This window comes from Desmodus rotundus, chromosome 1 (genome assembly GCF_022682495.2).
Source record: "Desmodus rotundus isolate HL8 chromosome 1, HLdesRot8A.1, whole genome shotgun sequence".
Classification (NCBI taxonomy): Eukaryota; Metazoa; Chordata; class Mammalia; order Chiroptera; family Phyllostomidae; genus Desmodus; species Desmodus rotundus.
In genome coordinates this window covers 5,576,113-5,603,176 of record NC_071387.1, presented here as the reverse complement: position 1 = coordinate 5,603,176, position 27,064 = coordinate 5,576,113, and the positions used below count along the sequence as shown (strand labels likewise).

The window sequence follows — 27,064 nt, the reverse complement described above, 5'->3', positions numbered from 1 at the left end:
TAACCAAAAAAAATAATATATATAATATATATATCTCACTAATTAAGGAAAAGCGTCAGTTGTGCAAAAGTTCCCCTGTGTCCCTTTGTCCAGTGGGAGGCTCCCGGGGGGTGAGGGGGGGTCTGCCAGCCGGGCTCTGCTGCAGAGCGCTGCCTGCCGGCCGTGTGGTCCAGAGCAGTGGCGGCCACGGGGGCGGAGGCCTCTATCTGGACGTGTCCATGTTCTCCTCTTTAAAGTTACCGCAGTGCTCAATCACCTTTCTGGAGACAACGGGAGAGCGAGAGTCGGAAGGTGGGCTTGGGTGGGTGGGCCATGTCCCTCCCGGCTGATGAGGCCTCTGAATTTGTCAGCAAATGTGAAGAGCGGTGCTGACGGAGATGATGTGTACAGAATGGCTGGCAGGTGGCTGGCATGTGCGCAGCACCCAGGAAATGGTGCCTGTGGCTGTGAATTCCATCAGCACCCAGTCATCCCTGCCTTCTTCCCTGTTGCCCCGCCTGCCCCACCTCTAGGCCTCAGGGCATCTGTGGTTAGCGGCTCCCCTGAATCCGCTCAGGCCTGGCCTCCAAAACCCCCCGACCTTCTTCAGCACTGTCTTCCTCGTCTTTTCCTACACACCTAAGCCTTTTCCTTCCCCGAAGTCTACTAATGATCCCCAAACTGACCACACCCCAGACTGCACGGGGCCCCGGACGTCCTGCAGCGTCCGGGAACCACCATTCCAGCTGGGCCTCGAGTCCTTCACCCACTGCAGTCTGGCCCTTGGGACCTGCTGCCCCACTGCTGCCGGGTACCACCCTGGACCCAGCATGGCCTCCCCATTCAACACCAAGCCCCTGTGTTGGTGGGGGGCCAGAAGCAGGGTGGGCACTGGTGGTCACCGCAGCCTCAGTGTGCTGAGGAGGTGCCCCAAGGCGTTTCAGGAAGGGATGCTGGTGTGGGACAGCAGTTTTGACCAGATGGAGTGACTGCCCCTAAGTGCCCTGTGTCATTCACGCCTGCTGCTGGACGGGTCAGCTCAGAGGCACGCCTCGGGTCTTACCGAGATGCTTACAGTAACGGGGGAAGGTTATGGGTCCATCTTAACTCTCTGCTTCTCAAACCTCCTGGGACCCCTGTTGACCATGAATGTTCCCTGGCCCACCTCCCGTACCTACTGGGACCGAAAATCTAGGGTGGGGCCTATACAATTTTAACAGCCTTTCCAGATGATTCTTTAGGGAGATTAAGTGTGAGAACTACTCATTTCACCATTCTCAAACTCAGACAAATCTGTCCATTAATGTTTAAGCAGTGCCTTTTGATAAAAATAACCGCAGAAACAGCCGACGCTCCCCAGCCCAGTGGCGTCTTGGGAGCCCTGAGCCCCAGGCCCCTCCTCCACCACGGACTTGTACACCCTGTATAGGACTGGGGCAAACTCTAGTGCGCTCCCTGCTAGGATGGGTCCTAGAGAAAGCAAGGCCATCACTGCCGGCCGCGGCCTGCAGCGTCCCCGAGTCTCTTGAGAACTGACCGCTGTGAGATCAGAACTGGGGGTGTTTGGGCCTTCGAGGTGGAAGCCACGTAGCAGCGACCGGCCTGGCAGCTGGGCCTGGGACCTGCACACTCAGACACCTGTGCGTCCTCTGCCCGGCCTCACCTCTGGAATGTATTTCCCCACACTCTTTCCTCTCTTTAGTTGGAATGTTTTTAGCCAGAAATAATGAAAAATTCTGACCTGACGTGTTGATGCCCAATGATGACAGGGTGGGATTTGTTGGGAAAAAATGAAGCTTACAAACGAGGGCAATGACACTCCATTCAGGGCTTGGTTGTCTGGTTTCTGGCCACACTGTGGCCAGAACGACACTCAGGCCCCAGAGGGACATCAGCATGCTGTCCACCTCCACACTCAACTCGGAGTTGCCCGGGGGGTCTCGGCCATTCCTGACCACCGACCCCCCCCCCCCCACCGCATGCCTCAGTCCCCAGATCAAGGCTCCCCCAGCAGCACCACTGCCTGTCGCTCACCGCGCCATCTCCTTGGTTTCCTGCCGCGCCGTGGCCATCTTAATCATGTCCTTCAGGAGGGGCATCCCGCCTTCTTTGATCAGCAGGGGGCAGTACTTGTCGGCTGTGGGGTGGGCAGGGGCAGACAGCAGGGGATCAGGGTGGGTCTTCTGTCAGCCTTGGGCCCGGAACTGCACCCCCTGCTGCCAGGACTGCCCTTCCAGAGGGGTGGGGTGAAGGCGCAGGCCAGGGCGAGGGCACTGCCATAACCTGGGACGGGCCGGGTCTGCCCAGCCCGAGTCCACCTGGGGGAAGGAAGGGGTGCGTCCGTGGGAAAGCTCTCCCCTGCTTTGGTAAGCGGCAGCACCCCCCCGCCCCAGCTCCTCCTGTGGAAAATATCAGCCAAACCGGTGGCTTCTGTTCTCTGAGGAGTTTTGTAAAATATAGATTCCTAAGCCCTGCCCTTGGGTATTCTGATTCCACAGATCCAGGAACCTGTATTTAATTGGGTTTGTAACAAAATACCACCAGGGATTCTGGTGACCAGCCAGGGCGGAACCCCCATGCCTTTCTGCTGGGCGGTCTCATGGTTCGCTCCGACAAAGAGCGTTCCGGGTCTTGGGGCCCAGGGCCTACACCCCACGGAGAACACAGGCATTTCAGTGGCCCTTGGGCAGCTCTATGCAATAGGAGCTATTTTTATTATCTCCATTCTACAGACGAAAGAACTGAGGTTCTGAGAGTTGAAGTAACCCATTCAAAGTCACTCCCAGAGGCTCCTCCGAGGGAGTCCCAGCTCGGGGCTTTCCTCTGTACTACGCTGCCTCTCTGAGGTCAGGTGCTCCTTTTTAGTAAGACTAACCTCAAATAATAATAAAAAAAGGCTACTGTATTGAACAGTCTCTATGTGCACGTGCTCCTTACATGTCTTACTTCACAGCAATCCTATGAAGTAAGTGCTATTATTTTCCCATCTTAAAGATGAGGAATTTGAGGCACAGAGAGGTTGAGAACCCTGCCCAAAGTAACACAGCAAGTAGTGAGCCAGGTTACAAACCCAGGCTGTCTTCTGCCAGAGCCCATGAGCTTATCCACTCTGCTGGTTAACAGGACTGAGTGGTACCAGGCCCTGGGCTCCGCATTTTCTGTGGGTTCTCTGGTCACATCAATCTCATGAGGTGGGTATTATCATTGTCCCCATTTCACAGAGGAGGACACTGAGGCTCAGAGAGGTTAAAGAACCCACGTGAGGTCACATAGCCAGTAAGGGAGGGGACTGGGGGCCACATCTGGTCTGTGTGGTACCCTGTTTCTCCTCTCCCCCAAAACCACTGAACTCAGGACCGTTGAGACTCTCCTGTGGGCGGGGAGGGTGGGCTCTCTTTGAGGAAATAAGTTCAAGTTGTTTTAAAGTTCTCTGCTGTTCTCGCGGATGTCCGTTTCCTCAGGGCTCAGGTCTCTGCGTGGGTGTTGCTCTGTGTTACAGAAGGCACGGAGAGTTTGGACTGTTCACTCACACGGAAGCAGGAAGCACTGAGAAAGCTGTCTGGGAACTCAGCACGGCTGTCTCGCCCGCCAGGCGTGTTCGGGTGATGGGGCGGGGGTGGGGGCCGCCACCATGCTGTGCGCCCCACACGTGCTGGAGGGCGGAAGGCCGTGCCTGAGGCAGGCCCTGGCACCAGCCCTTTAGTGCTCCCGCCCGAGTCGTAAGCTTCCTGAGGGCAAGTCAGCCCTCAGCCGGGCATGTCCCTGTGTCTGAACAAAGGGCGAGCGGGTACTCACGGTAGACGGACACTAGGTTGTACAGGGCCCAGGTGGCCCAGTGCTGGCTGACGGGGGCGATTCCCTGGGGAAGGAGGCGAAGAATTGGCTCGAACGACCTGTAGGAAGAGAAATCAAAGTCACGTCTGGTGCCAGGGCTCGGGGGAGTGCACCTTGGAGTTCTTCCTCCCTGAAGGGCCCCACAGACAAACTGAGCAGGCCAGGAGGATGCAGGGGACACGTGGCGGCATCTGGCTCTTCAGCGCAGCTCTGGCCGGCAAAGGCAGCCCCTTTGTGCGAGAGGTCGAGAGCAGACACACAGGGAGGTAGGAGGACACAGATTAGGTGGCACAGAAACTGGGGGCCTCTGGCAAGGAGGAGAGCCCCAGCCTGCGGGGGTGGGTGCACCCTGGGGAGCAGAAGAAAGTGTGACTGCACTTCCTATAACGGCTTTCTACGGGCCACCTGCTGCCGTGTCCAAAAGCCCCAAAATGTATGTGCAAACCCCCTGGGGAGTGATCCCACTTCATCTCTCCTCGGGTGCGACATAAATGGAGCGCTGGCAAAGCCACAGCCTGGGCCCCTTCCTCCCAACATGGGCTTTCAATTCCATGTCAGTCAGATGGGCCATCAGCACATAGAAAGTGACCCAGTCTTAGCATGATGAGGGACACCCAATCTGTGGCTGGAGACTGAGCCGCGAGATGGTATGTCTTGATGCCAGCTGCACTGAAAGTAATTAAATCTGTGCACAGAACTGCTGGATGGGGACTCGGCACCTCAGTGAGGAGGTGGGGAGACACAGGCAGGTTAGCAAGGCTTCTCTTTCAGGGAGTGAGGCTGTCACTGGTTTCTGTTTTGTTTCCTAGTGCAGGTAGGTATTTTTCCCCCAACAAATAAACATGTATCAGGTGTTTGTAAACGGGGCTTCGGGTACACGCAGGTGCTGACGTGCACGAACGTCCACCAAGCGGCATAGTTGAGCTGTGTGCCTTTCTGCTCTGCCCTGTGAGGACTCTGCCTCCTTAGGCAAGACCCAACAGAGGACCCGAAGGGAGGCAAGCAGCCAGACCGGACCGTGTTGGGAGAGAGCGTCCTGCCCCAGCCCTCCCTGACCCCCGCTCCACCGTCCCACCTCGCACCTATAATTGATATTCCTCCGTGAGTTGATGTCCCAGCTCTGGATGGCTGCCCACATGCGCTCTTCCACCTCCTCCCTCTGAGGTTCACAGATGCCCCAGGCCTCAGGCCCATCAAACATGATGTGGGAGAGGACGCCGCAGGCGTTGTAGGAAACCTCAATCCCGTCAGCCTTGCTCTCTAGTAGGTTGCTGCCAAAAAGGGAGAAGAACGGAGTCTAATTCCTCCCAAATCCCTCTTCAGAAACCAGTGGCTGGACCGCAACTTACAAACCAGATGCCAGAGGAACTACTGATTTCTTTATCACTTATTATTCATGCCCAGTGACTTTTAAAAGGGATGTGAGGTCATTAACATAGTCACAAGAGGACCATTTATGGAGGGCTGAAAGAATAAGAACTCACACTATAGAGGGAAGGTGACATAACAAAGACTGAGGCTAAGAGCAATTGCTGCTACTAAGCACAGACTAGAGCTCTGAGCATCCTGGCAGCCAAAGCGAAGAGGCAAAGGAGAGAGGGACCAACCTGAAGACACTGATGAACTGGGAAGTCATTAGCTGGGGCCGCAGCTCCTTCACCTCTGCCACGTTCCCCAAGAGTCCCAGCATATTCCGATGCAGTTCCTGCTTCTCTGGGAATTCCTGGCCAAATGACAGCCACCGGGGCCTTATGGATTAGTACTCAATTACTGTCTGGTATTCTTAACCTAGATGCTTTGTGAGCGTCTGTCTGGCTACTCCGACTAGACCAAGAGGGGGTGCGGTATGCTGCCCTCCGACCTTCTAGTGCCCCTAGGACAGTGTCACACTGTCAGGGGTTGGAATGGTGGGGGTTCCTTGTCACAAGGTCAGAGGCCGAGTGGGGATGGGACCTGGAAACCGTGACTGCGACTGATGGTTCTGTTCACCAAAGCTCAAAACACTAGTTTACCAGGCTCCCCTCGGAATCTAGAGCAAGAAGACAAAGGGTGAGTTTTGGGGCAAACAGACCGTTCCAATGGACAGAATCCTGTCCAGCTGCTGTCCCAACGGGCCAGTCAGATGGGACCATCTGAGAAGGCACTGCGGAGGAGAAGGGAGGGCTCTCTGGGAGAGCCCAGCCAGGCCCTGGGGGTCCGGGAAGGTCTCTGGAGCTTCTGTTTACAGCAAGTCCCAGGATGACGGGCCTGTGGAGACCCCCCCACCTCCCGCCCACTGCTCTTTCTCGGGAACTGCAGGAGTGGGGGTGCCGAGGGATTTGGCCGGTGGGGAGCCTGGGGACAGAGAGTGGCCGTGCACGTGGCTGAGGGGGCTGCGGCCGGGGACGCTACCTTCAGGCAGTCCAGGAAGAGCCTCATGCCGTTGAAGCTGAGGAACATCTCGCAGTTGTCGGGAGTCTCGTCCGTGATGTTCCACAGTGCGCTCCAGGAGAACTCCATGACCTGGTCGCACTGGGGGCAGGGCGGGGCTCAGCGCGGGCTCCTGGCGCCCAGTGAGGGGTCCCCGGACCAAAGTGGGCATCCCCGGGACCCCAGGCCCCTCTTGGGCTGTGGGAGGGCGGAGCGGCCCCATGGAGGCTTGACTTACTGTCTTGTCCAGCAGCTTCTTCTGAATCAACTTCAGCATGGTCTGTGGGCAGAGAAGAGGACTTGCAGGGGCCAGGCCTCAAGGGCTCCCGTGTCCCCCATGTCACCCCCCAGAGCGACAGTCATTCTATTCCTGGCTAACATATCCTGATGAGACCAAACTGCCCATCTGTTTGGGAGGCTGTTCGAAGAAGCGCATCCACAGACTTGGTGCTTGGCACCCGGGGGCCTGCGTGCCAGTCCTCGCTCGACCCTAACTGTCCATGTAGCTTTGGGCGTGGCCCAGCCCCTCTGAGGAATTCAGCCTCCCCAGTGAGAAATGAAAGGAGACTGGATGTTCCTTCCTCAATCTTTGTTTCCTTCCTTCAGCAAATCCAGGGTCTGGCAGAAGTACACCTGCTTGAGTGTGGTTGGTACGGGACTGTCTCGCACGAGATGGGCGGCAATTTGAACGTTTCACCTAAAATGTCACGTGGTGTGCTTGAGTGTGATACTGTTAGGTTACAGAAGGACATGCTTATGAGTTTGTAATAAAAAAGGGGCGTTATGTGTGCCGGATCCTGTATTTATTATCTCCCTACCGTGCACCAGGCCCTATTCTCGGAAGCGCTGGGGATGCAATGATGGCGGGAGCAAGTACGACGTCTTTCCCCATGGAGCTCACAGTCCCTCGTACACTTACTTAATCCCAGTTGGGAAGACGGGCCAAGGCACCTGGCCCGAGGAGGCAGGAGTGACTTGTACACTGGGACCCAGTGGGTGAAAGGAAGGGCTGGGCGAGGATGACGGAATGTTCTAGGTGGAGAAAACCTACGGGGGTCCTAGGCAACATGCACTGTTAGGAAATTCTTCCTTTGGTCTAGCCTGACTTCCTCACATGGCAGTGGGGCTACGGACAAGGGGGGGAGGGAGGGCAGAGCAGCCCACCGGCACGCACCACAACAAAGCCCATCTTGCCCACAGCCTCCTTGTGGTCATTGTCCACCTGGCAGACCAGGGCGTTGCACAGGTGCACGGCGATGCGCTGGATAGACTCGTCCTGCCGCGTGGGGTTGAGGATGCTGAGCAGGAGCTCGTTGACCCGGCGGTACTGGAACTCCAGCTCCTCGGGGATGCTGAAGTTGCAGAGGGTCAGGCAGCAGTTCCGCTGGACCTGGGCCGGGGCGCAGACAAGCAGAGCACAGTGAGAGGCGGACTCGGGAGCTGGCCTGGAGGGCTCTCTAGAGGTGAGATTACCCAGAGCTGTGGCAGTCCAGGAAGGCTTTCTGGAAGAGGAGACTACAAGGCTTCCTTAAAAAACGTTTTTTAAAAATTGTGAAATTTTCCTACAGAAGAGTATATAAAATCACAAATGCATAGTTTTATAAATAATCAAAGCAAACAAGCGTTTCAACAATGCAGCCACCACCTGGGTGAAGAACTAGAACACTGCCAGCCCCCAGAAGTCCCCACACATCCCTTCCTGACCACGAGTCCCTCTCCCCACTAGAGACAGGTACTATCCTGTTTATTTGAAAGGTTTTCTAGCATCATGCTTCTTTTTGTTCAACCATGGGTTTGCAAGGTCAACCATGTTGTTACAAGTAGCCGAAATGCAGTCCCTTTTCATCACCGCATAGTATTCCAATTTATTCACCCATCCACTGCTGGTGGACTTCAATGTTTGATGGCTTCAGACGATGGCTGGTACTTGCACCCCGGTGTCCACGGCCACAAGCCCCTCGAGGGCGCCCATGCATCGGGGGAGCTTCTGGGTCAAAAGGCGTGCGTGTCTTCACCTTCACTAGGTAACCCCAGACAGTTTTCCCCAGCTGCCATCCCCTCGTCCCCAGCGGTGCAGGAGAGCTCTAGGGGCGCCGCCACCGCTGTCTCTCTGTGTCGTCTGCAGGGTTATTATTTTAGTGTTCGCAGTGCATTTTCTTTATAATTTAATTTCTTTCCACCCCTGCCCATTAGAGTGTGGAGGCTCACCCTACTGTATTAATTATGTAAACGAGAGGATATCACTCTTGGTTAACCCTTGGTCTTCTCCCCCAAATATACATATATTTTTTTTTTAAATTTGAGAACAAATTTAAATTATAAAAGGAATACTTACTGTAAAAATTTCAAATAATACTGCCTGAGCAGAAAGTTCAAGTCCCCCGTTCATTCCCCACAGTAATTAATCACTGTTAAAAGGTTGGCGCATGGGCCTTCCCCGTTCCGCCCTCTGGGAGCCTGGGGGCCGAGGCCGTTTTGCTGGCTATAAGCGGGGTTTCTGGAACAAGAGGGAGCACACAGTTCCTCTTATTCGGTGTTTATACTCAAGATGTAACTAACTTCTCTGGCGGCAAGAGACTTCTGCTGCTGTGTACAAAGCAAAGAACTGCACAGTGACTCCTGGTGGCAAAGCTGAACAAAACTGGAGTCTTCTAGGGAGAGGGCGCCAGGGCTCAAGGCACAGTGGGTGGTTCGCGCCGAGCTCCAGAGCAGCCTCCTGCTGAGGCCACTAGGCACCGAGTCAGTGTAGTGCTGTACCCTCAAGGATGTGAACGTACTGAAAAGTGAAAACTAAATATGGGTTTGTTCTCTCGTTAAGAAAAAGAAAAAAGAAGAAAGAAAAAGCCCTGGCTGGTGTAGCTCAGTGGATTGAGCACTGGCCTGCGAACCAAAGGGTCACCAGTTTGGTTCCCAGTCAGGGCATGTGCCTGGGTCCCCGGTGGGGTTGTGCGAGAAGCAACCACACTTTGATGTCTTTCCCCCTTTCTTTCTCTATCCCTTCCCCTCTGTCTAAAAATAAAGAAAATCTTAAAAAAAAGTTTGGTGTACATTCTTCTAGATTTTCCTTTCTTTTTTTTAAAGTGTATTTTATTGATTATGCTATTACAATTGTCCTAGATTTTTCTACTATGTAAATACAAATATATATTTGGGGGAGAGGAGAGGCAAAAAAGTGTATTGTACATATGGGCCCCAGACTTCCGTCCCCTCGCCACCACACAGGGGACCCTCGCACGTCAGGGTGCACAGACGCACCACAATGTCCCGGTGGGTGGGTGGGTCATGCGTTACTTTCCAGACCCCCTATTACTAACCCGTTTGGGTTGCCTCTGATTTCTATGCAATCCAAAGGGGTGGATGTGTGTGCATCTTTCCCTGTAAGAACCTTCCTAACTGCGGAACGCCTAGGCCGAAAGGAAAGGGCACTTATCGTTCGGTGGGCTCCCACAGCTGCCCTGTGGACACGTGGTCTGCCCCCCACCTCGGCGGCGGGGGAGAGCACCTGAGTGCTAGTCCCTAACCTTGGCCAGGACCCGCACCCTCAATCTCCTGCGATTAGGTGTGACATCTGGTTATTTTAATTTCCATTTCTTTGATAGAGTATTAATTCGCTTGACAGTCTTCAAGTGGCATTAGTTTTTCATTAAAAAGAAGAAGCCCCTTTTACCTGATTCTAACATTGATCTCAGTGTGGAAAAACCAGTTGTTCGAACGTCTGGGGCTGGCAGGCAGTGGGCCCTCGCTTTCCTGCCGAGGTGGTGTGCCTACCGCGGCCTTGCTGGAGGACGATTCAAGAATACACACCAAATGCTTTAAAAATGCACATACCCGCTGCCCGGAACTCCTGCTTTTAGCCAGGCAGTGTAACAGTAATCCATTAGGTATAATCAGCAAAGCCTTACTGGAGTAGAAAAAAATTTAAAAAGCAACCTAAACGCCCAACTTGGGGGGCTGATTCCATCACTGCAGCCCGTGCACTCAGGGGAGAAATTTTCTGGTCCCCTCGGGTGGGTGGCGCGGGGCCACGGCCTCTGAGCTCCACCCCAGAGTCAGTCATCACCAGAGCGGCCTGTCCTTGCATGAGGACACTGACACCCGCGAGAATGACACGGAACCATTCCATCCGGCTGGCTGGGGGGAGGCAGGACTGTGAGCAGCTTTTCCTTTCCAGTTAGTACATTTTCCTATTTCTTGACTTTGTTTTCTAAGCATTCAGTGTCTTACAAAAAACAAACATTTAAAAAATTTTGTTGCAAAAGGTTTGTTGATATGGAAGAGGTTCACATCCCTAGGACACTGCTGAACTAAAAATCCACGTTCTACAAGCATTATGCACAGAGTGAGCCCATTTACTAAGTGCATATACACAGACTGAAATCCAGATGCCGGGTATCTGGTGTTAGGGGGGGCTACCTGTGGTGGTGGGGCTATGGGTGGGTTTTAAAATCTTTATTACTCTCACAAGAAAAGCAGCTATTGAAAAAAATAGCCCCCAGCAGAACATTCCTGGGCAGAAGGGCTGAGGAGTCCGTGTAACGGAGGCCCAGGGTGGTGGGTGGCAGTGGGTGGTGGGGCCGGGTTAGTGGGCCCTGAATGCCAGGCCCCAGGGTCTGGGCATGGCGCTGGAGGAAAGGGTGCGGGAAGAGGGCAGTCCAGAGCCAGGCAAGGAGGGGTGGGAGCAAGCGTAGCACCCTGCGGGATCTGCAAGCAGGCAGGCGAGGCGGGGCACAGGGGGGCAGGGGAAGCGGGGCTGGGTCAGAGCATGCAGGGCCGTGGCAGGAAGGGGCTCACCGTCACCTCCTGGTAGGATTCCATGCCATTCAGCACCACCTGGATGACCTGCCGGCGCAGCTTGACGCTCTGCTCTGAGCGGTACTCGGAGTTCGTTAGGTAGAAGAGGGCAGCGCTGCCTGTCACCTGAATGTTCTTGTCATACTTGTGGCACTTGAGGGCGGTGATGACCAGCTGTGTGAAGACAGGGCACAGGGTCGGGTTGGACGGGCCCTCTGGCCCTGCTCTCCGAGGGCAGATGTGGGTTGGGGAGCAGAAAGTGGGGCAGGCCAGGGTTCCGGGACGAGGCCAGTGCTGCGGCACGTGAGGCACATGTGGGGTGGGGCTGGGGGTAGGACCGCCAGGGTCCTGGGGGTGAGGGCATGTAGAGGTAGGACAGGGACTCTGGGCACATGGCCCAGCCAAGTCCAACATCCTCCACGTGGGCATGGATGGGGACCCAAGAGTCCCCTCCTGCTTCCGGGGCTGGGGCTGACCTTCAGAGCTCGCAGAAGCTGGCTGCAGCGCTCGATGCGTGCGATGTCAAAGAGCAGGTTGATGGCCCGCGAGGTGATCTCGGGCCTGTGCTCCGTGTAGGCCTCGATGGCGTTCAGCACCTGCTCCTCGTTCTTGTCGCCACTCACCTGCGGACGAAGCGTGCTCAGGACAACCCAAAAGAGGCCAAGGATCCTCAGCTCCGACTCTAGCCCCAGGGAGGACACCTTGGGACCCCCAGCCCATCCCCTTCCCCTCCTGCAGGGCTCCCTGCCCCGCCCCGCCTCCACTCCCGCTCTCACTTTGTAGGCCGGAATATGTGTGAGGCGGCACAGGGAGGTCTCGAAGAGCCCAAGGAACTGCAGTGGCCTCTTCAGAGCCCGGAAAGGCATGATGCTGCTCTTGGAAGGCTCGATGCTGAGGGAGGAGGGTGCTGGTATCAGTGGCCTGGGGCCAGGGCTGCCCCGGGTTCAGCACAAAGGCGAGCCTCTCCCCGGGGGTGGCCGGGGGTTTACTGCGGACTCACTTCTAGGCTCTTCAGCTCATCTTTTTTTTTTCTTTTTAAGGGCAAGAGACATAGACCCCGTTTCTGGAGGGAAGGGTGGGGGCAAGGTCACAGGGTGGAGGAACAGGTGGGATGGGAGATGGGGTTGTGGCCATGTTTGGAAAACAGCCTCTGCCATTCTAACGAGGATGCGTCACCTGTAGGCTCCACCAACAATCACGAAGGGACATGCCCGTCAACCCGACCCTGCCAAGGTGTGGCTGGGGGTAGATAGGGCCACGGCCAATTGAAGCCAGATGAGTTTGCATCAGATCTCTCAACCAGCCGCCCTGGAAGCCAGCCTCCCTGCTGCAACAGCTGAGAAGTGGCAGATACTGCCAGCCTCGCTTCAACACCAGCACGCTGTCTCTGGCTAGTCTGAGTGTGGCAATTTCCCAGTCATTCCTGGGGTTGCTCCGTCTAGCCATTGCACACGCTACTCCCTCTGTAGAACACCCTTCCTCTGGCAAACCCAGAATGAACTTTCAAGACAGCCTGGATGGCTCTGGCTGGTGTGGCTCAGTGGGTTGAGCACCAGCCTGCGAACAGAATGGTCGCGGGTTCAAGTCCCAGTCAGGGCACCTGCCTGGGTTGTGGGCTGGGCCCCCAAGTTGGGGGTGTGTGAGAGGCAACTGGTAGATGTATCTCTAGCACATTGATGTTTCTCTCCCTCTCTTTCTCCCTCCTTTCCCACCCCCTTCCCATCTCTCTAAAAATAAATGAATAACATCTTAAAAAGAAAAAAAAAAAGGCAGCTTGGATGCCATTCTTCCCTGTCCCTCCTTCCCAGTCCTCCCCAGTCCTCAGGACAAGCCTTTGCTTCCCCTTCCACAGTCCTCCCGATGACCTGTCATACAGGCTGGCAAGAGCATGGCCTGATGCGTGTCTTTATCTCTAGCACCCAGAGGGATGTGTGGCGAGGGCACCCCTGCGGGTGGTGTGGGTGGGTCCCCACCTGGTCTGCCCTGCTTCCTCATCCATCTTGGAGATGCTGCAGTTCTCCAGGATCATGTGGCCAGAGATGTCCAGGGACATGAGGTTCCCCAGCTTCTGCACAAAGAGGCTCAGCACCTTGCGGGTCAGCTTGAACTTGTAGTAGCTGGAGAGGCGGTCTCGGGAGATGTCCAAGTGTCTGGAGATTGGGGGGCACAGGTCAGGAGCTGGGCACAGGCTGGGGCTGCCTCGTAGACCCCTGCTCCTTCAGTCCATGGCAGAGGAGGGCCCAGAACTGCCACAGGGCATTCTGGGAAAAATCCTGCTGGGACCTCGGTGCCCTCAACAGCCCAGATCCAGCTTGTGTTTAAGGAATGGCAGTGTCCCTTCTGTGCCCACCTTCTACCAAGCCAGGGGCTCATGAGCCCGGTGGGACCGACAACATGAACACGCCCGCCCCCACCCCAGCCGGCTCTGGCGGCCGCTCACCGCAGCTTGTGCAGCTGAACGATGACCCGAATGTGGTCGTCGGACAGGTCCATGTTGTACAGCACGAGGGACACGAGGCTATCCTTCCACTGGGCTAGGAAGGCAGCGTCGCTGGTCTGGATGCCCGAGAGGTCTAAGGCGGCCAGCGAATTGAGTGGCCGCAGCAGGGACTCCACAGGGACCCCGTCAATCATGCGGCCCAAGTTGAGGAAGCGCAGGCGGCTAAAGCCCTCGAAGGTGAAGTCCTTGACCAGCACCTGGCAGGTGGGGTTCACGAGGCACTCGTCCTCACAGCCCCCCGGGTTCTCCTCCTCGTAGAAAATGTTGGCGCAGCCAAAGAGGCTCAGGGACACCAGGGTGTGGCTAAAGCTCCTCAGGGTTTGCAGGCTCTTGGCGGACAGCTTCTCGCAGTTGGTCAGGTAGAGCTCCACCAGGTCCTGGGAGGAGGCACGGCTCCATCAGCACCGAGGCCCAGCCCCTGCCCTCGGTCTGGCCCTGTGCTATAGGTGGGCTTGGGGAGGGGGCTGCACCAGGTGGAAGAGCACTGGAGGGGCCTCGGGCTCCTTGCCGTGGGGCTGATCGGCCCTGACTCACCGTCTGACTGTCCTGTGGTGGCCCCCCACGGCCACCGCATGCCCAGAGAGGCAGGTCTCACCTGCTTGCGGATGGCTTCCAGGTCCTGGTCTTGCACCAGGTCCTCACGGAGGTGGATGCGGGTGAGGCGGGTGCTGCGCGGATCAGAGAAGAGGCTGAAGAAGCTCTCGTGAGGCTCAAAGTTGCAGGCAGCGTTGACCAGCTCCACATACCTGGGACGGACAGAGGGACGGAGGAAGGGCAGCCTGGCTCAGGGGAGCGGCATGGTGACCCTCATCCCCCTACAAGGCCCCACATACGCCTCCCTAAAGCCTTGTCTGATCACCCTGCAGCATCCTCTGTCTCCTCCTAACAGTGCCTGGTTGGATCTCAACTACCCTATCCCACAGCAGAGAGTAAGGGTGGCCCCAGGAACCAGGAGTCCAAAGGCAGACCACCTGGTGATGAAGGGCCTCTTATCAGCAGCAAATCCCAAGCTCTTCCTCCCAAACCAAAGACACTTCTACAAGGAAGACACTTCTACAAGGAACACGAGCGTCTCCACTCCTCATCTTCTTGAAGGCTGCTCCTCCAGCAGCCCCTCCCAGGACGCTTTCCGACAGGAAGATTAAGTCAAGGTGTTTGGTGTTCCCAGCTGGGTACAGACAAGCATGCAATAAAACCCTGTTGAGATACCAGCTCAGGCAAGAACCCTGGTCTGGTGGGAAAGGCTCCGGACTCAAGCACTCTGGCATCGAAATGCTGCCTGGCGATTCACTCTGTGGGCCCCTTCACAGAACTGAACGCCCCCGAGCCTCGGTCTCTTCATCTGAGAAATGATCCTAACTCTGGTGTACAGAGTCCAACCCGGGGCTGCCAGCCCCACATGAAATGCTCAGGACACACGGGTCCCCACTTCTTTCTGCAGCTGTCCCATCTAACAATTCCCCTTCTGGGCGTCTCGGCTGAGTCCCCAGAGGTCAGTGATCACACCTCATGCTTCTAGGGGCCTCCACCAGTGGGGAGTCCCTTGGAGGGGCCACTTACGGATTTTCTGAAAGATTCTATCCCTGGTCATGGATCCCTTATTTCGGCATTGGTGTGTAAATTTGTACGTTCACACATACACACGTGTTCCCAGGCACAGGTGCGCACACACACAGGACACCAAGTAACTCCTTCATCTGTGTGCAGATTTCTATACCCTCCCACAGGTGAAATGCACACCTGTAGCTTCACAGTCAAACACGCGCTGTGCTGCAGAAGCCCATGTGCGCGCCCCTCCATACACATGCCAAACGTGCACAGGTGGAACTTTGCGGTTGGGACGACACCCGTATTCTGCACCCATGGACACCCCTGCGCATGCACATCCCCCCTCACACATACATATCTGGAGTCACCCAGCACATGGCACACGTACAGTGGTCCCACTCTAAGGCACACACGTGCTCATTCTAAGACTTTGGCCCCCGCCCCAGCTCCGGGCCTGCTCACTCATTGACAAGCCGGTCACAGATCTCGCTAGGCAGGAAGATGTCTGGATGCAGCCTCAGAGTCTCCTTATCCAGTAGGTAGCCCAAGGTGCCATCCAGGTTGCGCAGGCAGAAGTCGGTGCAGAGGGCCATCAGGGACTCAGGAGTATCGGACGCCATGCTGGGGTAGGAAGGTGGGCCACTCCAGGGCAGGGGCCTCCAGGGGCAGAAGCGACTCCTCAGCTCTCACAGGGTCATTGGCAGGGCCACAGCCTAGGGAATGGGGAAGCAGCACAGTGAGCTACACGAGGGCTGGGACTACCAGCTGCCCTGCGTCCACTCTATGAGCGGGGAAACTGAGGCCCTGGACGTCATGCTTGGATCAGAAGCTCAGTGGGCCAGGCCCCAGCGTTTGGGACCCCCTCCAGGCCCCTCTCTGCTAGGCCACTGTCCGTGCCTGATTCGACCTGCAAAGAGCAGGGGCCTTGTCCAAGCGTCTCTGTGCTTCACGATTTCTGTGGACAGGTGTGTGGGTGGGGGCCCAGTGCTTGGGTAGGGATAAGGGATAAGGGGGCTTTCATTAACAATACACTGGGTGTTCCTTGCTATGTGATCTTTAAAATTGTTTTTTTATTTATTGATTTTAGAGAGAGAGAGGAAAGGAGAGGGAGAGAAGAAGAGAGAGAGAACATCGATTTGTTGCTCCACCCATCCATGCATTCATTGGTTGATTCTTGTATGTGCCCTGACTGGGGATTGAACCCGCAAACTTGGGGCATTGGGTGACTCTCCAACTGAGCTACCTGGTTGTGTAAACTAACTTGTACGTAGGTGTCTCTGTTTGAATACTTAGTGTGTGCCAGGGCTTTATAAACATGTTCTCACTCACTCCCATTATATACGATTGAGAATCCAGGCTCTTCCTAATTGAAATGAAAATGTACGTCCACATGAAAAGCTGTGCGTCCACACTCACAGTGGTGTTATTCATGGTAGCCCCAAGCAGAACAACACAGTGTCCCACGGCTGATGAACAGACAGACAGACAGGGTCTGTCCATACAATGGCGTATTATCCAGCCAGAAAAGGAACGAAGTACAGAGAGACACTGCAGCACTGGGCCTTGCAAACATTACACAAAGTGGAAGAAACCAGTCACACAAGGCACCACGCTTGCGTATGACTCCATCAGTCCATTTACATACATAAAATGTCCGGCCAGACTGGGGAACCCTATAGGGACAGGAGGAGGTAAGTGGTTGCCCAGGGCTGCGAGGCTGCGGGGGAACGAGGAGTGACTGCTAACGGGTTTGTGGTTTTCTTTTTGGGGGTGGTGAAATGCTCTAAAGTTGACTGTGGTGAGGATTGCACAGCTCCGTGCATACGCTAACCCACAGAATTATCTCCTTTAAGTAGGCAAGCTGTATGATACAGGAACTATGGCCCAACAAGACAGTTACTAAGAAAGTGAAGTCTCCTCCCGTCTTCGTGACCCTGAGGTAGGGAAGGGTTCCCAAATAGGGTTTATAAGGGAGACGTGGTAGGCCGGTGGCACTGAAGTGAAGAAACTTCTGTTCGTACACACCCCCAGATTTTCACGAGATGGGCCTTTGACCTATACGTGAAGGTAAAACAATAAGGTTTCTAGAAGAAAACATAAAATATCTTTATGGTTTTAGCATAGGCAATAATTTCTTAAATAGGTCAAAAAACAAATCATAAAGAAAAACTGAAAAACTGAACTGCCTCAAAATTTAAGACTGTTCCCATGGAAAGATGTCCTTGAGCCCCGGGCCCGGCCGACATGGCTCAGCTGGTTGCAGCGACGTCCTGTAGCCAAAGGGGCATGGGCACATACTTAGGTTGCGGTTTGATCTCTGCTCTGGGCGTACACTCCCCAGCTAGGGTGCATGTGGGAGGCAGCCAATTGATGTTTCTCTCTCTCCCTTCCCCTCTCCTGTCCTTTTTCTCTAAAAGCAATGAAAAAATGGCCTCAGGTGAGGATTAAAAAAATAAATAAATAATGAAAAGAAAGAGAGCCCTGGCTGGTGTGGATTGAGTGCCAGCCTGCGAACCAAAGGGTCCCTGGTTCAATTCCCAGTCAGAGCACATGCCTGGGTTGTGGGCTGGGTCCCCAGTAGGGGGCGTGCCAGGGGCAACCACAAACTAATGTTTCTCTCCCTCTCTGTCTCCTTCCCCTCTCTAAAAATAAATAAAGAAAGTCTAAAAAGAAAAGAAAAAGAAAGAGAGCCCCAGCTGGGTAGCTCCGTTGGTTAGAATGTTGTCCCAATACATCAAGCTTGCAGGTTCGATCCCAGGTCAGGGCACATACAAGAATCAAGAAATGAATGCATAAATAAGTGGTACAACAAATCAATGTCTTCTCCCTCTTTCCTTTCCTCCCTCTCTCTCAAATCAATAAATAAAAATGTTTAAAAAAGGAAGAAAAATGGCAAGCCACAGAGGAAAAGATATTTTCAACAAAAGGCTCATATTCAGAATATACAAACATTTCTTACAAATTAGTTTTCTGAAAAAGGACATAGCAGACATAGCATCCAATAAAAAATGGACAAAGGACGTGAACGGCATTTCCTGAAGGACGGGGAAATGGACGGTAGCATATGGAGGGTGCTCAGCTTCGTCGGTATTGGCGAAACCACAGTGAGACACCACTGGCCACCCACCAGCATGGCTCTCCTGCAAACAGCAGCGATACACAGGCAACGCCAGGCCCACCAAGCCTGTCCTACGGTGAAGACAGGGAAAGACGGGTGTCACCAACACCACTGGTGGGCTGTGAACTGGTGTGCACTGCAGGTGACTGGAATACTGTGTGACACCATCTATTAAAGGTGAAGACACATACGTGTTCGACGTTTGGCGATTCTACGCCTAGGTGTGCACCCAAAGAAACACACTTACAAGTGTTCACCGCAGACGTGCTCCAGAATGTTCACAGCGGCACTATTCCTAATAGCCCCAAAGAGGAAAGAACCGAGTGTCCACTGACATCCAAATAATGACGACACGCTCACCGAGGAAATGCCACGCAGCAATGAGGACACACGAGCCGATGTCAACACAACAGCTCGGAGGAACCTCACAGTTTAGTGAAGGAGCCAGACACAAAGAGTACGTATTCACACTGCATATGAATCCATTTGTGTGTGACTCCATCACATTAAACACAGACAAGGAAATTGAATCTGCAGGGCGGTCAGGCCCATGGCTACTCTGGGGGCTTGGCTGTGTGTCGAGAAGCTTCTTGTCCCTGATCTGAGGGGCGGACACACAGCTGTGTCCACTTTATGACCATTCAGGGGGCTTTATCATGATGTGTGTACTTTTACAAATGTATGTTATATATAATTCAATAAAAAGTTCAAAAAATGGCCTGGACACCAACGAGGTCCGTGATTTGAAGGGATTCGGGTTCAGTTAAGTGATGATCAGATACTGTGCCATCAGCTCCGATGAAAGGCTACCAAAGAATGAAAACTGAACCTTCGTATCCAAATGTAAATGAGACAGAAAACGATCAGGCCCTAGCCAGGCAGTTCAGCTGGTCAGAATGATCGAATGATGCCAAGGTTGCAGGTTCGATCCCCGGTCAGGGGACATATAACAGTCAATCAATGAATGCATAAATAACTGGCACAACAAAAATCAATGTCTTTCTCTAAAGAAAAAGAAAACACTCAACCATTTATAGAACTGAGGACAGTCAAGAATTAATTCTAAACCATTTTCCTACCAGAGTCTACAGCAGAAAGGGCGGGGTGGGGGCGGAATAGGCAAAACTAACCTATGATGTTAGAAGTCAGGGTAGTGATTACCTTTGCAGGGAGGCAGTAATTAGAAAGTGACAGGGGTGGAGGGTGGGGGGGGGGCTGCTGGCCGGGTGCTCAGTTGGTTGGAGCATCTGTGCTGTGTGCCAGGGTTGCGGGTTTGTTCTCGGTGGGCACATACAGCAGACAACCAGTGAATGCATAAATAAATAGAACAAATCGATCTCTCTGTCTCTCCCTAACCTCAATAAACATATTCTCAGGTGAGGATTAAAAAAAAAGAGAGCAGTGTGGCCCCGGCTGGGTGCCTCAGGTGGTTTGGGTGTCGTCCTATACACTGGGAGGTTGTGGGTTTGATCCCCGGTAGGAGTACATAAGAGAGGTAACCAATTGATGTCTCTCTCTCCCTTCCTTTCTCTAAAATCAATAATAGAAAATACCCTCAGGTAAGGACTGAAAAAAGTGCAGGCTCTGTGGTCAGACAGACCTGGGTTTCAGCCCGACTGCACAATTCACTTGTAAGTTACTTAAACTCTGTGGACCTCAGTTTCTTCACCTGCGAAATGGGCTGATAACCCCCACTTCCTGGGGCTGCTAGAGTAAGTGAGACATCAGGAAAACGCTTAGTTTCGGGTCTGGCACGTCTGAGTGTATGACCAAAGGGGGTTATGATCCCATCTTATAGACGAGGGACCTCACGCGCAGAGAGAGAGGCTCCTCGATCCAAACTGGGATTTGAACCTGGCCTCTTGGACTCCGTCACCTCATCTCTGGGAGGGTTTGGAGTGGGGGCAGAATAGGCAAGGCCCAGCATTGCCCCTGGCTTCTTGGAGCCTCTGCACCCATATTTGACTCTGACAGGCGGCTCAGGAAATCCGGGGGGCAGCCACAGGGCGTGATGCCCTTTGGAACCGCCAGTTCTAAGTTCTGGTGCCACCACTTACCGGTGAGCTGGCTGTGAGAGCTCAGTCTCAAGTCCCAGCCCTGCTGCTTAAGAACAGGTGAACTTGAGCAAGTGTCTTCACCTCTCTGTGCCTCAGTTTCTGTTCTAAACTAGGGAGTGCTTTGTGAAGACAACATGGAATGATACCGACAGGCTAAGCATGGTGCCTGGCACGCAGTAATAGCAACTGTTACTATCATCATCATCATCATCATCACCATCATCATCACCTTCTGTCTCACCCGCACCGGTCCCTAAGTCAAGCAGGGTCTGCTCCTGGCCAGGTTCCCCAGGCCTGAGTCTCTTGCCACAAGGCCTATTGTGCCAGCTGTCCCGCTGGCTACGTGACACCCTTTAGGGAAAGCACAACAAACAGGCTGCCTGGGCCCTGGGCATGGCCTTCCTTTGCCTTGATTCACTTCCAGACCTTCAAGGGCCCAGCAGCCTCTCTGGCCTGGGAGCCTGGAGCCAGAGGGTGTGCTGCCGGCAGGGAGACAGTCCCCATTGGAGACCCACGAGTCCAATCTCCTCCAGCAGTCACTCAAGGCCTCCAGAATTAGAACCAGCTTTCCCGCCAACCCGGTGCCCACGGACCCCTACACTAGCTGGCCTGGCCTCTGTCACTGCGCTGGCAGTAGGCCAGAAGCACAGGGTCACCTTCAGACCTTTGCTCAGTTGGTTCTCTGGCATCTGGGGCCATCCAAATTCAACCAACTATTCCACTTTCTACCAAATACTGCTCCCAAGCCCACACACATTCATGTCCCTCCTCCAGGAAGTGTCCCCGACCACTCCAGCCCACATCAGCTGTGAACTCTCCTCCCTGCTTAACTGATGCCTAAGCACCCTCAGGTCCTGGTGTCCCCATCACTTCCTGTGGGAACCCTTCCTGGCCCACCAAGGTGCACCTGCTTGGGCCCCAAAGATCGCACCAGTTCACACTTCATGCTGACAGCGGTTTAACTCTCTAGTTCCTCTGCCCGGCGGCTGGCTCCATGAGGGCAGGAAGCAGACCGTCTTGCCTGGCATTGCATTCCTGGGTGTAGCCCCGGCCACTTATCTGTCCACCCAGTGCCTGTCTGGTGAGCACTGGGCATCCCACGGTGAGTGAGACCAGACAAGGGCTCTGTCCCATGGAGCACACTGATTCCAGGGGGGACGGACAGCTACCTAAGGAGCTCTGGGCTGGGCAGGCTTCCCTGGAAGTGACATTTCAGCTGCAACCTGAAAGATGAGTCACAGCTAACTCTGGCGGTGGGCAGAGAAGGGAAAGCTGTGCACCGGCTGCAGGGACAGGCAGTGCGGGGCGCTGGCACCACGGCCCAAGGCCGCGACTGTCTGCTGGACAACAGAGGGGCTGAACACCGCGAGGGCCTGACAGGCAGCAGGGTGTCACCATATGCCTGTGTAAGGGACGACGAGACTGTGCCGCACGTGGACACCAGCAGGCAAGGCATGCTCTCGTACGCTCCCTGCCCACCGTGCCCAGGACAGTGCCGGGCAACCAGGGGCCACAGAGGAACCCTCGTGACTGTAACTGAGAGAGAGCTTTGCCTTTTCTGCAGGTCCGAGCCCAGTCATCCAGGTAGCTGCTCTGCCCTGACTCTGCTCATTAAGAGGAAGAAATACCACCCTGTCGGCCACCAGTCACCAAAAGCCCCCAAAAGATAAACCAGGCAGAGGGCACCACTACTAACTGCCCTCGGCAGTATCCATGCTGCTGCTTGGAGCTGGCTGGGCTGGAGGAGGAAGGGGCCAGCCTTGAGCTGGCACCGAGGCCAAGAGGCCTGGGGGCTGGAGCACCTGGCCCCCTGTGCGGCATCTGGCTGCAGGCCTGGCACCTGCCAGAGGCAGCCCTCCCTCCCCACCCTGTACCCTGGAGCTCCTCATTCTTGAGGTGGGCACCAGTCATCCAGGGTTCTGGCAACTAGGGACAGAAGGGATGCTGGTCATCAGGGAACACCGCACGGTGAGAAGAACTCTGTGTCTTTCTCCATCCCTTTTCTTGCAAGTTCTCTAAAACTGGGTCCATCACGAGCCTATGACATCCTGGGAGTACGGGGGACAGCGGGGAGAGGACAGGGGCAGCAACCACCTCCACATTGGTGGCTTCCAGGCATGGCGCTGAGCTCCTTACAGGCTTATTTCATAGGGTCTCCTATGTAACTAACAGAACAGCATTCCTCAGGATTCTGTACTTGTAGCTAACTTGTCATTTGTGTAACAGTTTGTCTAACGACCCGTCCCCTGGCCTGTGAGTTCTGCGAGGGCAGGAGCCCCGGTTGCTGGCACGCTCCTGGACCCTCGGTGTTTGGCCAGTGCCCGCTACCAACAGGGTAAAGGTTTGCTTCTGCCCGAGCTACCTCACCGAGGCACCACGAGGCAGACTGCCACTACTTCCCGATGAAGACGCTGGGGCTTGTCGGAAATCACACAACTCACGTGAGTGGGATGCAGCCCTAAACCTCGCCTGAGCTTCTCACCAAACTACTCAGTCTGCCATCCATCCCACAGAGGGCAGAGAAACTAAGGTCCAGAGGAGGGAGCCTGGGGCCCCATCAGCGTCCTGACACCCAGCCGACAGGAGCTGGGGGAGCCAGAAGCTCCCAGCCTTGGAGCAGCGCCCACCCCGTGAAATATTAACCCAGGAGCTGGGGGTGGGGGGAAACCCAAACAAATGCCCTCTTTACAGAGGCTGGAAGCTTTCCAGGAGGGAACGGACCCCAGGCCAGATATGGGGGGTAGGAGGCTACTGTGAGGGGAGTCAGGGCAAGTCAGGGGGCTCCGGGGAGCAGGGGTGCAGGTGAGGACTGGAGGGTGCCCCAGGAAGCGGCCAGCCTGCCAGAGGATCACTGTGTAGGGCGGGTCGTGTTAGGAAGGTGTGGAAACGGAGTGAGGCAGGAACATGCATCATGGCTGGCTGGAGCTACTGGAGGCAGAGGGGCCTTGCGGGACACCTGAGTTCTACTGAAACTGAAGGATCGCGCCCACACTGAGCTCTGTGAATCCAACAACCACGTGAGGCAGGAGTTATTGTAACCTAACGACTCACGGATGAGGCCGCTGAGGCTCTGAGTGGGGAAGTAACTCGCCACGGACGACGTAGAGGCACATGCCGATACACGTACAGGTCTTCATTCGTTCAAGACCCCGTGGTTTGAGCTTCCCATGCACGTTCTCCTTGAAGCCGCAAATAACTGGAGGTACGTATATGTTAAAATTTTGTTTTTCAGATGAACTGTGGTTCCAGGAAGTGCAAAGACTTGCCCAAGGTCTCTCAGTAAGTACCTGCCTCTCCCTACCGTTATGTCATGGGCAGGGACAGGTTCTCCAAGCCTCAGCTCTCCCTTCTGCGGCCTGAGCCTTCACTGCTTCCTCACAGTCCTGAGTGTCCGTGGGCACTGAGCACAGACGATCAGATATCGCTGGTAAGCATCCTGTGGCTACACAGCATTTGTTTGCCACAGGACTGGAAGCTTCCTGAACCAGGACCCTGCATGATCCTTGGGGTCTCCACGGAACAGCGAGGGAGGGGCTGGTTACAGGTGAAGGAGACATAGCTCCACAAATATAGCCCAGGCAATATTTACAGCCCAATATTCACCGGCGCCCTTCCCTGTCAACGCACCTGCCTCCTGGGGTTGCGGAGGACACGCCATCAAATGATGGAGAGAAGGTGGTAACCAATAATCATGGAAAAATTTCCTAAGAATGATGTTTGGAGAGATCCTTCTGCTCCTTTTTGAAGCTGGGAAATCAGTGCATTTCTGAACCTTTGTGATCCCAAAATAGATGGCCGAAGGGGAGACTCTGAACCTGCATTTCAGAAGTCAAGAACAGCTGAGGTACTGAAGTCATCGGCCTGGGGCGGGGGTGGGGGTGGGGGGAGTGGAGTGCAAAATATGGCTGCAGAATCCTGGTGGCCCTAACAAGAATGGCTCTTTACCTGTGCAGAGAGCTTTTGAGTGCACCAGACACTTTCAGAACCTCCCAACAACCTTCAGAGTCAGTGGACAGACAGGAAAGCTGAGGCCGGATGGGATAGGGCTGCCCAAGTTCACCTGGCGAGCCAGCAGCAGAGCTGCGGCTAGACCCAGGTACACAGGTCGCGAGTCCGATGGCCCAGCCACAGCAGCCCGCTCTGACACACTGGCTTCCGGCATCTACGTGCTCTGAATTTTCATTCCCAAACCCTCCGGCCCAATTGCCCCGCTCAGCTTAAGGCACCAACCTGCCAAAATCTCGGCCTCTGCTGGGCCTTCTGGGATGGACAGTCTCCATCACAAGACCAGCCACACCCCTCGACCACACATCAAAGGCCAACACTCACTGCCCTTCTCAGCCTGTCTTCATGTCCTACTTTTTTCAACACTGTCATTTTGCCTATTTTATGTAGCAGAACGGAGTTTTGCTGAGCTCTTTAAAAAAAGTCCCCATCACCTTCCACCGCCATGGAAAAGCCAGGACCAAGCTACCAGCCTCCCTCGGAGGATATGCAGCCATTGTTCCCACTGATGGGTGACAGGGAATTTCCACCTTCTCTCTCCCACTGCTCCCCCAAATTCCACTAACTCAGGGATGACACCACCAACTGGTGCTACAAAGAAAGGCTTTCCGGCAGACACAAATGTTCCTCATCATTGTCGTCGTCATCACAACAGCCACGTACTTACTACGTGCCAGTTAGTGTGCTAAGCACTTGAGGGTGATCTCTCCTTTACCCCAAGAACTACTTTACAGATGAGGAAGCTGAGGTGACCAAAAGGTCCCTTGCCCAAGTCCTCACAACCAGGAAGCAGTGGCAGGACCTGATCTAACCACAGCGCTCTATTCTGTCCTTTTGTGTTCGTTCCATCAATGGCCATTACACAGATGGAAAAAGGGGGCTTGCAACTCAAGGCCGGGGCACAATGGCCATTTGTCATCTAAAACAAATCTGTATTTTCTCCAAGCACCAGACACTTCAAGTTAGCCCAGTTCTGAAAGGGTGCCCCAGTGGGCACCCCATGACTTGGCAATCATGCAGACTGTCCCTGATATCATCCCCACCATTAGCTGGTCCCCACTCTTCTCTGACTTCATCAACCACTCCTCCCCTCCTTCATTCTGCTTCAGCCCTATGGGCCTCATGCTGTTTCTTAAAATCATCAGGCGCATGACCTCAGGACCTTTGCACTTGCTGTTGAATGCTCTGCTCTCAGAGAGCTGTGTGGCTTGCTCCCTCACTCCCTTCAGGTCTCTGGTCAGATATCAGCTCACCAGACATGTTCTCTGACCACGGTCTATAAAAATGTGCCTGTACTCCCTGACTCTTTCCATGGCCCTTCCTGTTCCCCCCTCCCCGCCCCCCACTATGGCCACGCTACATATTATGTTTATTTGCTGGATGAACAAATGAAACAAAACAGAAAGGCCGCTCACTCCCTGCTACCACCTCCTGCAGAAGGTAGCCTCCTGGGACCCTTTTCAAAGCTGCCTTCAATGCTCATTCCAACCAGCTTGAACCCTGAAAAGAAATATTCTGTGGGAAAGATCATACAGGGTGATTTTCCCACGGACGCACCAGGCAGCCCTCTCCCCCTGACAAAACAAGCGTACTGGCAGGAGCAGGCAGAGCCTGGAAATCCTGAACACCTCCAGCCAGACAGCAGCCAAGTCCAATTCCACCCACAGAGCTACAGTGGCCAGCGCAGTCAGTTTCAGTTTCAACTCACCTGCCTGGCTTCTCACTCCTCAGGTTTGCAACCCCGCCCCATCCCTTTCCCACCCTGTGGGGCTGTTGGATTTCCTGCACCTTCTCATCCCTTTTAGCAGCTGGTCCGGGCTCCAAGCCGTCCCTGAGCATGTAAGCACTGCTTTGGGAGAACTTAATTAAGCTCATCCAACAGGTAGGGGGGCAGGCGCTGGCCCTTGCGGTCCCACACCGACCCCCCATTTTGTAGGGGCATCCAACAAGGAGTCATTTTCTCTCTGGAGGAAGGGAGCTCAGTTCAAACGCACGTTTCTCAGACCTGGTAGCAGGGGTGGAGGAGGAAGCCCTCCCACCACTGGCCGAGATGGACCAGTACAAGTGGTCGCGGCTGCGATGCTGAGGCGATGCTGAGGCGCCGGAGGCGGGAGGGGAAGGGGTAGAACGCAGGTACATCCCTTGGCTCCGGAATGGACAGGATGCTTCCTCAGCCGAGGAGGAGCGGAGGATGCGGCCCGGGCCGGCAGGGGATGTCGTCAGGCTAGTGCTGGGGTCTGGGGGAGACCGGGGTGGACGAGGCGGAGCTCGGGGTCCCGGGGGCGGGAGCCCCGGGCTGGAGGGGGTCGCGCCGCGGGGACCCTTGGCCTTTACCTTGCCCTTAGGGCTGCAGGCCGCCCAGTGCTGGCTCCGGGGCCCGGCCCCTCCCCCGATTCGGCTCCTACAGCTCGGAGCCTGCAGCCGCCGCCTCCGCTGTCAACAAACCACGGGCGCGTCACTTCCGGGGCCGCCCCTTAGCAACAGCGGATCGGTGTCCGGAAGGGTCCCGCGGCGAACGCGGGCGGTGGTGGCAGAAGGTTCCGGAGCCCTGCAGGGGCTCCTCTTCGGATCCCGGAGCCGATTGCCGTGGGAGGAGGGAGCAGGTGGGCGCGCACCCGGGCTGGGCGGTGAGCATTGCCTCAGCTGCTGTCCCTGGCCTCTGGGAGGCCCGCTTGTGTGACCCCCAGCTTCGGGCCGCTCTGTCCTGCAGCTCACCAGATCCCAGGCAAGGCTTCGGGGCGGTACTGACTCCACCTTCCCCCGTCAGCACCGACCTCCCCCACACCCAGCGCCGTGTTGCACATCTCTGGTTCCACAGGTAAC

At 55.1% G+C, this 27,064-nt stretch overlaps 1 protein-coding gene across 4 annotated transcripts; it reads right to left on the bottom strand.

The window, feature by feature from the left end:
• Nucleotides 1–26,715, bottom strand: ZER1 (zyg-11 related cell cycle regulator). 4 transcript variants are annotated; one of them, XM_045196833.2, is made up of 16 exons: nt 26,576–26,715; nt 15,524–15,774; nt 14,109–14,259; nt 13,454–13,890; nt 12,987–13,163; nt 11,790–11,904; nt 11,490–11,636; nt 11,020–11,187; nt 7,397–7,612; nt 6,461–6,502; nt 6,205–6,324; nt 5,421–5,536; nt 4,896–5,084; nt 3,775–3,872; nt 2,014–2,116; nt 1–260 (listed from the first exon to the last, which is right to left on the bottom strand). In XM_045196833.2, the coding sequence occupies exons 2-16, from the start codon at nt 15,679–15,681 to the stop codon at nt 203–205; spliced, it is 2,295 nt and encodes a 764-aa protein (XP_045052768.1). In that variant the 5' UTR covers nt 15,682–15,774; nt 26,576–26,715; the 3' UTR covers nt 1–202. The 4 variants fall into 4 exon arrangements, with proteins under 4 accessions (XP_045052768.1, XP_024417989.1, XP_045052767.1 ...); XM_024562221.4 differs by having other exon boundaries at nt 11,014–11,187; nt 26,576–26,714; XM_045196832.3 differs by having other exon boundaries at nt 11,014–11,187; nt 26,236–26,649.
• Nucleotides 26,716–27,064: the final 349 nt, after the last annotated feature.